The sequence below is a fragment of the Falco peregrinus genome, chromosome 8 (genome assembly GCF_023634155.1).
Source record: "Falco peregrinus isolate bFalPer1 chromosome 8, bFalPer1.pri, whole genome shotgun sequence".
In the NCBI taxonomy this organism is placed as follows: Eukaryota; Metazoa; Chordata; class Aves; order Falconiformes; family Falconidae; genus Falco; species Falco peregrinus.
Window position 1 is genome coordinate 19809058 of NC_073728.1, and position 14759 is coordinate 19823816.

The 14759-nt window shown below is 38.3% G+C and overlaps 1 protein-coding gene across 3 annotated transcripts in view; it reads left to right on the forward strand.

Annotated features, from left to right (window-relative positions):
• CHN1 (chimerin 1) overlaps positions 1–14759 on the forward strand; it is a 103720-nt gene that overhangs the window by 34562 nt on the left and 54399 nt on the right. For all 3 annotated transcript variants that reach the window (XM_055812861.1, XM_055812864.1, XM_055812862.1), the window contains 2 exons: positions 679–710; positions 1593–1706. In XM_055812861.1, coding sequence (XP_055668836.1) covers positions 679–710; positions 1593–1706 — 146 coding nt within the window. The remainder of the gene's footprint in view (positions 1–678; positions 711–1592; positions 1707–14759) is intronic.

Below are 14759 nucleotides of genomic sequence, written 5' to 3' on the forward strand. Positions count from 1 at the left end.
CAAATTGTGTTCTGACACCCTTGCGTGTTTTCTGCATTTACACTGTATGCTCTCTAGAGCATGGAAGAGCTAGTGTTACACAGCATAACACGTGCATACCTGTTGTTGAGGTCTTTTAGGTGATACTACTGATTGCACAGTTTAATGAAGTCAAGAAGTGCAAGACTTAGGCACTTGCTTGTTGAATCTACCACTCGCCCTCACTCTGAGGGGATATGGTAGTGGCTTAATTTCTCACAGCAGTGGCACCGACAGCTCTATGATGGATGATAACTTTTAAACTTAAGAGTTTTATAGATGTTACACTGTATTAGTGCATTTAACAATATAGTGCACTTACACCCCTGAAATGAATCTTTTGTTTCCCCTTTTTGGCCGTGTGTACAAGCAATACTTAATGCCATCAGTTTGTACCAGTGGAGCGCTGAGGATGATGTGATCCAAGTGGCTCATTCTTGCTCAGTCAGTTCTAAGCCGTTCAGAGTGCGATGTTTCCCAGAGGTCTACCTTTGGTTTCCCTGTATTCCACTCACAGGGAAGATCCTGGGATAGCAGATGACTTTTGTCTGTACTTTCACTTTATATCCCTTTCTGTTTTTAATACTATATTATGGACAGTATGCTTACTGTATAGGTTCACTTGTTATGAAACATTACAATTTCTGTTGTTTCTTCTAGGTAGAGAACAGACCCAAATATTATGGAAGAGAGTAAGTAACATACATCTCTGAAAGTGGTTTATCTTGACTGTGTTGGTTGATATTATTACAGAAGAGGTTGCAAGTGTTTGTTCTGAGGCCTTTGCTGCTGCTGTGTGTTTTACAGCAGTGTGTCCTGTTCACCATTACATTATTATTGCAGTACCATCACTTTTGTCTGCCTAAAATATACAGCTGCGTTTTCTGATGGATATGGATATCATTGAGTGCTACCTTAAGTCAGAAAAACATGTTTCTGTACTTTCAGAGGGTTGTCTCTTTCTACCCCCACCTCCAGTTGGCTTTTGCAGAAGGTGTTTGTGTGCAGGAAAATAAGAGATTTGGATCACAAATGCAATACAAGTGTACAGTATATGTGTGTCTTCTGTTTCAGACTGCTAAGGCAAAGATGGTTAGATTTTAGTGTGGGGAAACAAAGTAGATCTTACTTGGGGGTTTTTTTGGTAAAAGATGTGTAGTATTGCTGGGATATTACACCAGTAATTACTGAGATTATATGTCATCCCCAAGTTTTTAGCAAATTGCCATTAAGTCCCTGAATGCTGCAAAATGTTGTATTGCATGCCACTGGCACAAAACATGTGAAGCCAGCAGGAGAAAATGGATTTATTTCTACATATTAAATTGATAGATGCAGATTTTAAAAGCAATATACTAATTTCATAGATATTGTTTCATAGAAGCCTTTCTAAACCATTTAAAGTGACTTCAAATGCAGGCAGAAAGGGAGATTAGTTTAAGATGTAGATTCCTAAAAATCAGTCACTTTTATGTTTGTGTCTTTTTTTAATTACTGTGCTTGGTGGTTTTTAAAAGAAGAACAGGTGATTTAAAAGTGAAAACGTGTGTTTCAGAAGGGATTTTTTTCCTTAGATTCCATGGGATGATCTCAAGGGAGGAAGCTGACCAATTATTAAGCGTTGCAGAGGGAAGCTACCTCATTCGTGAAAGCCAACGGCAACCTGGAACCTACACTTTGGCATTAAGGTTCGTAATTAATACTTCATTTTTAAATTTATAAAATATTCAAAAGATTGTACTGTGTTGTTGACCTTAGTGCTTGAACTTCCTTGTGATTTTCTTAATTTTATTTTTTTAAAAATCATGGTGGTACTTTTACTTCAGTTACAGATTTGGTATCTTTAACCTTTCCTAACCCTTTCTGAAGTGCTAACATTCCTTATTACTTGCACCATCAGGATAATAGCAATTATGTTTTTGCTGGTAGTGCTTCATTTTGCCCTTTTCCCACTACGTTACAGATGTGACCCCATTTAGACGTTTGAGAACATTTGTCTCCATGTATGTTTGTTGCCTGACTTGTCTGTCTTTGACAGTCTATCAGTTGTGATTAGGACAAATTGAAAACTAGCTATGAAGTGCGATTGCATCATAAGATCCCAGTTCTTTGAGACCTAAAAGTCTTGTGGAGGCATTGGGTAGGATCAGCTGCTGTTGAAACTGAGATAGGGTTGTTCCCTGGCTGAGGGGCAGGCACTTCAGACAGCTCAGCACACCTAGATCTGGCAGATGTCTTCTTCTTGTGTTTGTGCCAGCATGCCTGGGAATCCTGAAAAACCCAGTGCATCCAGTCGTGAAGAGCAGTTTAATGAAACAGGATCATAACCCCTTCTGTGGCAAGGTATGCTGTCTCTGCAATGAAATATATCCACTCTTCATTTCTGCAGTGCAAAAACCCAAGCTTCTCATGCTTTGTCCTGGGGACCCAAACCAGGCAACTCCTCAAATCATCATGGAAAAATTTGAATTCTACATTTAATTCCGCCAACTGTTTTAGCTGATGTCTACAATCTTGATGGTATCCTCACACAAGCCATTGGTGAAGTTGTTTTTAATTTAGTTCCAGTTGTAGTTCCGTGTTGTCTAATGTTTTCCTTTGTGTTACTAAATTAAGTGAAGGCACTGTGTCCTCTGCATCCTCGGAATTCAAAAAGGAAGATATCCTGGTGTTTGTTGTTTGATTGATTTAGTTTATATTACAGTTTGTTTAATCAACTTTAACATCAGTTATCTCCTGTGTTTGTAAAGTTTCTAACCTAGTTAAATTGGAAGTTAGAAAAAACACTAACAAAACTCCTTTGGCCACAAAGCAAGCTAGCTGAGACATAAGGGTAGAATTAAGAATCCTTATTATGACTGCCTAAATGTATTTCTGAATACATCATCCTCAATGCTGCAGCTCTGATAGAGATTAATGAAACCTAGCTCAACTTTGTTAAGTAAGTATCTTTTTCTAAAATTATTAAAGATCACCTTACAGGGGGCTGTATTATAGGGGAAAAACAATGATATTCTCTTCTGTCTCTATCCTCATCGCTCATTCCATTCTAGACTGTACCTATAGCGGGCTTCTTCCAGAGATGCTTAGATTGTCTTTGCTCTGCACTGAAGATTTCCACTGTTACACAACTTAATCTTTCTAGAAGATAAAGAACAAACTGTTAACACCACAAATCATAACTACTTTGTAGTCAGACAGAATTCACAGTTATAAAAACATGTTTTTGTGAAATCTGGAACAGATTGGCTAATCACACTAAGCTACAGCCTTTAGCTACATCCAAAATGCACAGAATGCAAATGCAGTTGGTGCATGAAGGTTCTTTTATGGACCATTCTACTCCTAACGTGGTTCTTCCGCATCTCACTTCTTCTTAAGTTACTCTAAGGGATGCTTTAAGCCATCATAAAATGGATAGAGTTGGGGAGAGATCTGGGTAATAGTTTGCAAAGAGTTTCTCCTGAGTTATATATCTGTTATGTATTAGCAAGTTCCCTGACTAGGTCAGATCAAAGGACCAGTTCATAGTCCAATCCAGTATCCACTCTTTGCTAGCTATTAATAGCAAACGTTGAAAGACAAGTGTCAGAACAAGATGAACATGTAGTAGTAGTTCTGATGTGCTCTCCCAGCCTCTGAAAATTTGCTGTTCAGGGACTTCTGAGCCAAATTGTTATCTTCGCTATTTCTTCAGGCCTTTGATGGAGAGATTTTTGTCTAGTGGCTTTCTGAGCCCATTTTTTAACCTTGGTAGACTTTGCTGTCTGCAACTGTAGCATGAGTTCCATGCCTTAACTAGGTGTTATGGGAAGCAGCATCCCTTTTTTGAAGATTCCACCTTGCAATTTTATTGGATGCTCCCTAGTTTCTGTATTATGAGAAACAGTGAACAACTGATCTCCATTTACCTTTTCGATGCCACTCACATACCCCTTATTGTTCTCTTTACAGGTCAAGGAGTCCTAAACTATACATTCAGGTTTTGTAGTGAAGCTGTTCCATACCCCTCATCATCTCTGTCATCTTTCTCTGCGCCTTTCTCTTACTCTGTGATGATCTTTTGGAGGTGAGGGGACCAGGACTGCACATCCTGTTCAAGATGAAGTGGGCCATGGAGTTTTCTTTCTTTGTTCTCTAAATCTTTTTAAATGAGTTTTTGACTGCTGTGGAGCATTAGGCTCTGATGCTTTTATAGAACAAGCTTTAGCAGATCTAAAGATCTTGTTCCTGAGCTGCAATAGCTACAGACATAGCCTAGCACCGATTAAATGACCAAATATAGGACAGGGCAAATAATAGCTTTTTCAGGCTTAACCGAGGCAGTCAAATATTTTTAGTGCAATGCTGTGGAATAGTTAACTGAGTTCAAAGTGAAGATTTTGAGTATTTCTTCTTCTTTAATAAGGTAGAAAAAGTGATTCTTACACAAAATACCTTTTCAGTTATTAAAGTTGCTGGTGAATTACTGTAAAATCTGCTTTCCACTTATATGAGAAGCTGCATTTTGATCACCTTCTGATGAGCTGTTTTTGTCTACCTTCATCCATTATTGTGCAATTAATTTGCATAATTTCTTTTTTTTTTTAAGAGACTACCTTTTAAATCTAAATTCAAAAAAAGAGGGTTTTTTTTTCAGAAAACAAATTTCCCAGAATTTGTAACTGAGGTAGAAGTACGTTCTTAGGGAAAAAGAAAACTATAATTTAAATTTTGGGTTAAGTGTGTGTTTGGCTAAATATTCAGACCTGTCCTGCAAAGAAAACTGATGTTCAGAGCCTAAGAAAGCCTGGGAAATTCTATCAGTTCAGACATCAGATGTAAGAGAATGAAGCATAAACACAAATAAGAGTAGAAAGCAGCACCCTACTATATTTAATGCCTGTACTTAATCATGAATGTGGCTTCTCATAGCTTATTTAAAAAAAAAAAAGAAAAATCATAGCAGAATTCACTGATTCACTAATTAATTAATCAAAGAATGCCACTGAAAATTTTTTGCAACCCTGAGGTTTAAAAAAAATTACTAACATGAGAAAATTATTGTAGGTATATATGTGTGTCCATACATATCAGCAAGTCTCTGTGACAATAAAAAAATATAAAATACATTGTAACATTAATTAGATGTTCCAAACTGATTAAAAGAACTGAAAATTCCTAATTAGTTCCTGGAGGTATTAGATCTGCTTTTAAATTTGGCAAAAGTGTAGTACAGTGCTTAATGCCAGGACCTATAGCAAATGACAGTGACAATAAGACAATGTAGCCTTTTGTGGTTGAGAGCTTGTTTAATAATTAGGATGAGGATAAGGAGGAAATGGGTAGAGATTGTACTAGTGGTAGGCGTTGAAGTGTGATGGTACTGCATGTTCTTTTGAGCAGATATCTGCTGTAGCACGTTCAGTTGGTTACCATGGTTTCCCTTCCTGCAATTCCTATTGTTGTGATACTGAGAATGAATGGAAATAAGGTTTTGCAGCATGATTTTAAAAAAAAAGGTAATGATGTTAGCTGTGATTATGAGTAGTTTGCTTTATGTTTGAGGGTTAGGGCACATTGAAGATTATGTGGCATCAGGAGAGAATTCTTGAGGCAAAATAAATGTCAAGAATTAGTAATCCTTAGTTTAGTCAACCTACTACACGTACTGTGCAAGAAATTGATACACATGTTCTGCCTCCCTAAATTATGAAATTGCATGAAGAAACTAGCCACAGATATTTTAAAAGGCTATTTTAGTAGGCTATTGAAGCATAACACTGCAAATGAACCTTTTTAATTTCAGGACAATTGCTTTGGTAGCCAAATGCTGTTCATTTTCAGCGGGCTCTTTCGGGACACATGTGTAGCGCTCTTCCAGAACATGTGTTGATTGCCATGGGATTACTTACATGTGTAAAATTCAACAACTGCAAGAGGCTTCTTGAATTCAGAGGTTAAAATTGTGCATCTGCATTCTTCTGGAAAGCCTCATTGTACAGACTGAGACATGGAAGAATTGGGGAAAGAAAAATCATTGGAAAAAACTTTCAATGTGTTAATAACTAAATTATGGTCTTTAAAATTATGAATGTATCAAAATTTGGTCATAGTTCATCCTGAATCCACAGCTGATCTATAAGTAATCAGAAGGAGCCCCACAAAATACTATCTGACTCCATCCCCTCACTTCACCGTGGTAACAGTATTCTGACATTATAGTAGTTGGTAGGAAAAAATTATAAAGACCATTTTAAAGACTATACTTTGCATATCTTTATGTGTATTTTTTTTTACCTGATTTGTAAATGCAGTGATTGGCAGTAGCAAGGACTGAATTCAGTGTCTAAAAACCTTTCTAAAATATTCATACAATATTCCTTTAGTTACTAGCTGAAATACCTGGGAAACTATATACACATAGGTGTGTACAGATATACATGCACACACCAACTTTAAAGCTTAGCTGGGATAGGTTTGATCGTATTTTGGAGCAATTCTATCTGTGGGATAAATATGTTTCAGCCTGACCCACTTTGACCAGTTTTCTTTATTCTGCATGAAATGGCAAAAGAGTGCTCCTTCCTCTGTGGCCAGCTGAAGCTCTTGGGGAGGGACTGTTCCTTCTCCCCCAGGCTTAGCCTGTCACACTTCCATAGGTGCAGAATTCAGGCGCATTTCAAAAGTTGGCCACTCTGGTATCTGTGGCTTCTTTTAGATGAAAGAGACAGTTCATGGTAAAGCTGTTTTATTAGGCTAACACAACAGGTATGCCAGCTAATATGATGGGCTGCTTCCCCCCCACCCCCCTTGTGAAGAGCCAAATATTTCATGAAAGCTTAAAATTTTGCTGTAACTAAAGCTGTCATTCTGTTGGCTGAGTAAATCATACAAGCTAGTGCTAGCCCCAGAGGAAGGTGTGCTGCTAAATTTTGGAGCTTGCTTTTCTGCTCTGAAGTAAAACAATTGGACCTCTAATTAAATAATCTTCCATGTAAAAGAAGTTTCTATTCCTATATAAAATGTCATACTAAATAATACACTGTTACTTTGTCAGTGGCGTGGAAGGTTCAGCCACCAGTAAACAACAATAGGTGTCCTGAATGTCATCTGCCTTATGTTAGCGCACCTGGGCACTACTGAGGTGGCTTCGCTTAAGTATGTAGAATAATAATAGCTACTAACCTTAATGAGTAATTAACTGGCTACCTAGGTCCTCCCACAGACTAGAATGCTTTTTTCCTTATGGTTCATGTCTTCTTGCTGTGTTCCTGTTCTCCTTCCCTCCTCTTCCCATCTGTTGTTGTTGTCAGCTCTGTTTTCTTTTGGCTAGAGTGTCTAATTTATCTTTGGCAATTCGGTTTGCTGCAGTCTTTCTCCTGCTCGTGTAAGTTCAGCGCTTCTCAGAGGAACATTCTCTGCTTTGGTGCTGTTGTGAACTTTTTGGTAACTTGTCCAAGAGCTGTCTGCTCAGTGTGTGTAGCTCGTTCATTTTGTGCTGTGTCCTTCACCTCTGCCTGTAGCTCCTGCTGCACCGCAGAGATCTACTGTAAGCTGGTGTGCGGTGGAGGCATTGGGCTTGTGCTGAGGCGCTGTGGCGAGCTCAGAAGACCTGGGCTCACTTCTTGGCTTCACATCTGACTTGGCTTGAGGCTTTTAAGTTTCCCCTGCCTCATTTCTTCATTAGAGAAGATTTTTTCTTTCCCATACTGTCTCACATGCCTTTTCAGTACAGAAGTCTAGGATCTCTTAAAAATGGCCCAGACAAAGTTGTACCCCATCTCCCAGACTGCCCCCAGTCACAGCTCCTCACAGCAGGAATCTGTGCTGTACTGTGCTGTTTTTATGGTCGTTAATATCTGCCTGGTTTTAAGCTTCTAGACACTGTTAGAGTTGAAGCAGTAACAAGTCAAATTATAATGCAATCAGATGATAACTAAATTGTGTGTATGTGTTCTCCTATTCTGCCCTGCTCCTTCCCCCGTGAAAAAGATACATAAATTTTCTGTCCTATGCAGTTGCTACTGGAATGCCTTTTTTGCTCTCTTGCTTTTAGAAAATGCCACTTAGAAATACATCTTCGAGTTAGTCCTTTTGGTCGGCCTCTTCTTTTGCATGCTTTTGCAATACATATTTATGAATTTTTGTGTTTGGAGAAACAACTTTTTTCCTGTGCTTCACCAATAAGCAAAAGGTCCTTCAGCTGTAGATACTATGGATGCTTTATAAATATGTTTTTAAAGTAACACACAATAGCCTCGTATCATTGTTTAATCTCATAATTGTTTTCATCAAAACATTTATGAATTATTCAAACGCTAAAACCTCTGACAGCAATAAATGTTACCTGGCCTAGTTTTCCTCTTCCTTTCCTTCTTTTATATTTGAAATCGATCAGCTGATTTAAGTGTAAGTTCCTCCTCATTTGATGGGTGCTAGGAAGAGAATCAGGTTACTTTTTTTTTCTTTTATAACTTGAGATGAATAAATGAACTCGTAACAGTTTCAGTAATAAATTGATGTCTGCCCCACCTACTGCTGTGCTTGCACTAAGAAAGAAACTGTATTTAGAAAAACAGAATATAATAATATAAAAGCTATCGATCTTTATTGATGAGCTGTTAGTAGCCCCAAAAATTCTAACAGTGTACATTGTATATGCAGGAACCATTGCATTTTGCATTATTATGCTTTTGTTTATTGTTAAGGAATGCAGCCTTGAGGAAAAACCATTTCAGAGGGCAGGATGATTATGTTGGTCAATCTCACTGTTCACAAAAACGTGATTACTAGAAGATTAGAGGTAGAATACACTGAGAAAACAACTTAAGTAGCAAATTGTGTAATAGCTTTAAGTAAACATGCATTGTAAGGTTGGGATTAATAGTGGCTTAAGGCAAAATTTGAACAGAAATCTTACTGTAGTTATTTTTAATCTAAGGGAAATAGAATATTTTTTTTAATATAAACTTTGAGACCTTGAACAATAGCCTATAGAGTGTATATTAAAAAAAGAAACCAAAACAGGAACAAAACCAATGTTTCTCCACTCTGCTCTCCAAAAACCGTTCGTGCATTTGCAAAGCTATTTTGTAATAATGACATTTTTGGGGGGTTTTCACTTGATGTCTTCTGCTCAGGTTTCCTTGATATACTGAAATAAAATATGCATATTGTCTTAAGGTAAGTTAAGAGCAAGTTGCTTTTAGTGTGAGAAAACCTGTAGAAGCAAAAAAGAAGTGTGACAGTCATGAGGAACTTTTAAAATAAACAGGGTAGATTTAGACTAGATGTAAGGAAGAATTTTTTTACAATGAAGATGGTGAAACACTGGAACAGGTTGCCCAGAGGGGTGGTATATTCCCCATCCCCAGAAACATTGAAGGTCAGGTTGAACAGGGCTCTGAGCAACCTGATCTAGCTGAGGATGTCCCTGCTCATTGCAGGGGGTTTGGACTAGATCACCTTCAAAGATCCTTTCCAACCCAAACTATTCTATGAACTTAAACCCTTGTAGGGAAAGCTGTTGTAGGCGAAACAAAAGTTAACATGTTTGAGCATTATGCTATGGCAGCTGTCTCTCCATACTACGTCTGATTGTAGTGGAGTTGCCATTACAGATCTGATGTTGTTCTACTTCTAAATTGACCAGAAAAACAATGTCATGTATGACCTGAAATGAAAATGTTATACATAGGTAGAGTAAAATTTAAATGCACGTTTTGAGGTTTGCTGAGCAGACACTGGTAAGGGTTGACAGCTTGGAAGAATTAAGACACAGTTCTGCTTTGAGGTAATATGAAAGCTCTCAGTAGCATGAAGTCATACTGTAAAATTAACTCTCAGAGAACAGTTCTTCAGAATTTTTGGTAAAGAAACGTAACTATTTGCTTAATACGAAACTGTGAAAATTACTAGCATTCCTGCTAGTAACATTTCCAGTAAGTGTTTATTCCAGGCATGTTGGCATAGGTTTTGCAAATACTGCTTTCATTTAAAGAGAAGGTATCAGGCTTTTACTACTTTCCCATGTGCATATAGATTTCAAATGTGTCTTAATCACTAACCACAGCGAGTCTTTTCCCAGGAATCATGGAGGTTTCATCAGGTAGAAAAAGCAGTAAAACATTGCCCAAAACATTGGTATTGATTCTGATTCAATCATCAAATCCATTCCAGGGACTTATATCAAGTTTAAATGGAATAGGGCATGAAAACACAGTACTAAGAAGAGGTAATACATCTGTAAAAGAGCTTCTTTTGAATACCAGACATTATTTTCAAATGATCTAGCACTGATCAAGAACATTAATTTACTACTATAGTACTATTACACTATAAAAAACTACTGCATATTAATAGCATGCATGGTCCTTGATCAGCTGACATTTGTTCAGAGTTTGAGATGGTGAAAATTAGCTGTTAAAAGCTCTTTAAAGTAAAATAAGACATTGAGACAAGAGAAGAGGTTTTTTTATTATTTTGTTAGATTTAGTTGTGAAACACACCATTACAGGCAGGTACCAAGGGTTGATACCACTTTCTGTCTTTATTGTTTTCAGCAGCTGTTACCTACTGCCAATGCCCTAGAGCAGGGGTCCTCAAACTACAGCCCGCGGGCTGGATACGGCCCCCCAGGGTCCTCAATCCGGCCCGTGGTGTTTACAGACACACACCCCCTCCCGCCGGGGGTTGGGGGGAAACCAAGCAGCCGCAGATGACTGCCTGCCACTGCATCCGCGTGCCGGCCCCCTGTTTAAAAAGTTTGAGGACCCCTACTCTAAAGCAATTGTCTGTCTCTCACTTGTGCTGTCCCTGACAGTGCTCATGAGCCACAGGAAGGTGCATTGCTCTGGTCCTCACTGCCTGCTGTTTGCAGCATGCTGTTTGCGCAATATTGTTTCCCTTTTGGACAAGGAAGTTTGGGCAGTGGTGCAGGTAAACAGTCTTCAGTCTCAGTTGAGGGAGACCGCTGGGAAGCTGTTGTTAGTGATACAGCACCAGCTCTGAATTTTTTTACTTGATCCTGACTAGACAGTGATTGAAGGTTCTATCTACACTGGCATGGGGTAGACACGTTGCAGTTCCGGCTCTGGGATTTGGCTTCTGTTCTGAAGGATGCCCTGTTTTTTTCATGTCAAACTAAACTACCATGCATTCAGCCAGTGCACAGGTCTGATTGGGTTTTAGAGATAACTTTATACCTAATTAACATTCATCAAGCAACAGTCAGCCAGCCAGGCAATTCTGACTTTCCAAATGGCGCAGGAAAACTATCTATAGTAACTGTACTTTGCCACCTTTCCTAGCCATATCAGACAATGGGGATTTTTTGTATCCACTTGTATAAAATGCACCTTTACTTTCAATCCCTAATGTATTTGATTTCATTTATGCCTATTGTGTTCTTGTAAACTACTGCTAAGGTTTTGGAGATGATACTATTTGTCACGCAAGTTCTACAAGTCCTTGGCCATCCTCAGAAATGTTGCTAATAAATAATTTTTTAAAAAAATCACAAAAATGAGCTGTTCTCAGGAGTTGGAGACCTTTGGGGATAACTGCGTAGAAGAGGTTTTGACTGCATGCAAGACTTGTGATTCTTTGATAAGGAAATGGGCCAAAAGGGCATATGTGGAATAATCTTGTTTTCTTTCACATGAACACAGCATGATTAGGAGACATTCCTAATTGCAAGATTTCTTACATTTCTGTGGGTTTTTATGGAGTGTCAAGACTGTAGTCTCAAGTGTCATTTTAGTTTTCAGAAGTTGGAGCTGAAATTCTGGCATCTAATTTTAAATGAGACTTTTCTACCTTCTGGCCGCAAAGCATGTTAAGACACTTTTTCTCCAAGGGAAGATTAAGTCCAAGTGACCTTCAGGCACATATACAGAACTTAAGATTTCCCAGCTCAGTGTATGAAGTTGCTTGAAACTAATGAGGACACGAGTAGCCCCAAGGGGCATTAACTTTGTGGTCTGGTTGCAGCTACACATTTTAAATAATGCCTTTGTTCAGATACTCTTCTCATCATAAAACAGCCTGTGAAAGAGGTGAATAGCTACTGTACAATTCTGTATGTGAACTGTAAAATCCATCTTAGATGGTAAGAAAGTGTGGATGGGCTCTCGGTCCTTCACTTTTTCTTTTTGTTTCATCAGTGAATACTGCATACAGAGTAGGTGGCTGAGTCTGAAGCCTGTCTCTCTCAAGCTATGATACCTAATTCAACTCTGCAGTCCTTTATTACTAGCCACATTTGCTCTACCATTTAATACATTTTCCCACGTTGTTATCCACTCTGCCCCACTGGCAACCAAAGGGACTAGACAGAGTGATTGCTTTTCAGACAACTTAGAATAAAAAAAGTCTTTTATCTGTAGTCCTGCTGCTTGCAAACAAATGCACAGTGGACACAATGAGACTGTTTGACATTTCAGAGGTCTATTTCTTTTTCTTGGAAAAACATCTAATGTTCCCCTGTTTAAACCAAAAGAGAACATACATTATCTGTGTCCTGCTTTCTATTTCTTAAACAAAAAACAGCTGGTACTAGTGCTTGCCTTTAGGAAGAGATCATCAGGAAGTTGAAATATCAGGTCTTGGCTCTTTTTAGTTGCCACAGCAATGTATAATTAACTAGGCTGCAGTAATGTTATAGAAAGTAAACATAAGGAAATATTTTTGCTAATGGAAAAATGTAAACCATAGTTTTAAGTAAGAAGGAAGGGACTGAAGATTAAATTTTAATGGATCATTTGCAACTGGACATGTATGTTTGTATCAATATTGTATTTTGATCACAATAGTATCATTGTGTTGTCAGAAAGCAATTTAAATGAGTCTGAAAGAAAGAAAACAGGAGACGTTTTTGATGGTACAGTCTTTTTGTAAAAGACTGGTGTTTCATTGATTTTGGGGGGTTTGGTTGGGGTTTTTTTCCTCCTTGTTGCTAATAGGATTCTATTTGAAAAACAATACATTTTCCTATAACATATCCAAAAATAAATGAACAGAAAAACGTTTGATTTGGAACAAATGGGAAATCAGTTAAAGGCAAGCCATTTTCATGTTCACCTTTTGCAGCAATATGCATGCAAGCACCTTTTCCAAATGATTATGACACTGATGCAGAGTAATTTGTTTGTCTAACTACCTTAACTACCTTTCTTGAAGTGGTAATAGTTAAATTATTTCAATTAATTTTAAAACAAGAAAGTTGAATGTACCTTTGGAAGGCCACACGTGCTAAAAGAAATTGGTGTGCAGTTCCCCAGATCCATACAGGAGGAAGTGTTTCAGTCTGTGAGGCTTACAAGAGAGATGAGTTTAGTCACGGGATGCTGTTAAAGAATTAAAACAGTGGAACGTTGTCTATGAGATACTCGTTTGCTGAAATGCAGGTGAGGAGCAGTGGGATAACGTACTTTTGGAAATCCTGTTCCTTGTAGTATCTCTCAGACACGCTTTATGTGCAGCAATCTGAACAGATGTACAGCGCAGGGGCTGCTCAGTAAAGCATGGCTGAGGTAGAGCCACGCACCTGCTGACCCTGTCAGGAAGAGGACTAAGCCTTTAAGAATGTTCTCTGTATTTGGCCATTTTGTTCTTCAGAACTTTGTTTTAGACTCTGAAGGATGTTAATAAAATCAAGGCACCATGTGAACTTAGTAACAGGCCCCGAGAAGCTTCCCTATGCCTTATCTTCTCTTGATAAGATTAGTGCAATTCTTTTTCTTCTGGAAAGCTAAGAGAAGTAAATGACCTTTGGCTTATTTAAAACTCTGCTATAAGTACTGTCAGAGCATATGTTACTGATCAGAGCAGCAGTTCACCTGCTACATCTCTTAATGAAAAGAATTCTGTTGCATATTGTCATTATTCTTCACCTTCAAACTTACTCCATTCTCCTGTCAAATTTTAACATCACAATGTTTGTATGTGCTCCATGTGCGTTATTCCCACTGACTTGAGCAGAAGACGGTGAAGGTTGTTTGCTTTGGCACGGCAAAGTGCTGAGCACTCTTGGCTCACATTGACTTCTCTGACAGTGGAGGGTATGCAAGGAGTATGTCTCGTCGTCAAAGCTTGCTTGCCACACGCTATGTTGAATAGAAAGATGCTCTGAAGGATAAGCCTGAACATGTTCCTGCCCCTTCTGCTGTAACTTAGGATGTTATCTTTCAACTTTATGAATGACTTGTATTCACTCAGAATTGCATCTTGTGACAAAACTAGCATTGGTTAAAAATGTGTTTCTTTCTGCCATTTTGTGATTTTTTGCTTTTAGTTTGCGTGGCATAAAAACGTGCATAGAAGTACTGATTCATTCCCAGTAAAAAGCCCAGGTAGTTCCTATGCATCTTGGCCTCTTTTCTTACTGAGCAGGATGCAGATTCCAGAGGGCCCCCTCGCCTTTGAGCGTTAGGTAAAAACAGCAGCTCCTGAAGTCACAGTCACTGTCAGATTGTTGATAGGGAGAAGGGAAGGTTTGGCGTTTTGATTCAGAACACAAGAAAAAAATGCATGTCACAGAATAAGTGTTTTTGCCCATATTTGCAAGAGTACAATATTTCACCAGGGGCAAGGTCTAAAATTATGGTTTCCCCTGTTTGGCAAGGCCCCATTGAAAAGGAGCCACTTCAGCAAAGCACCAGTGTTTACTTTGTCCTTTAACATCTCCTATGAAGCATTCTATTGTAAAATGAAAGCAATTCATCCTTTCAAATTTAGTTTTTAATACTTATTTGGCTGAT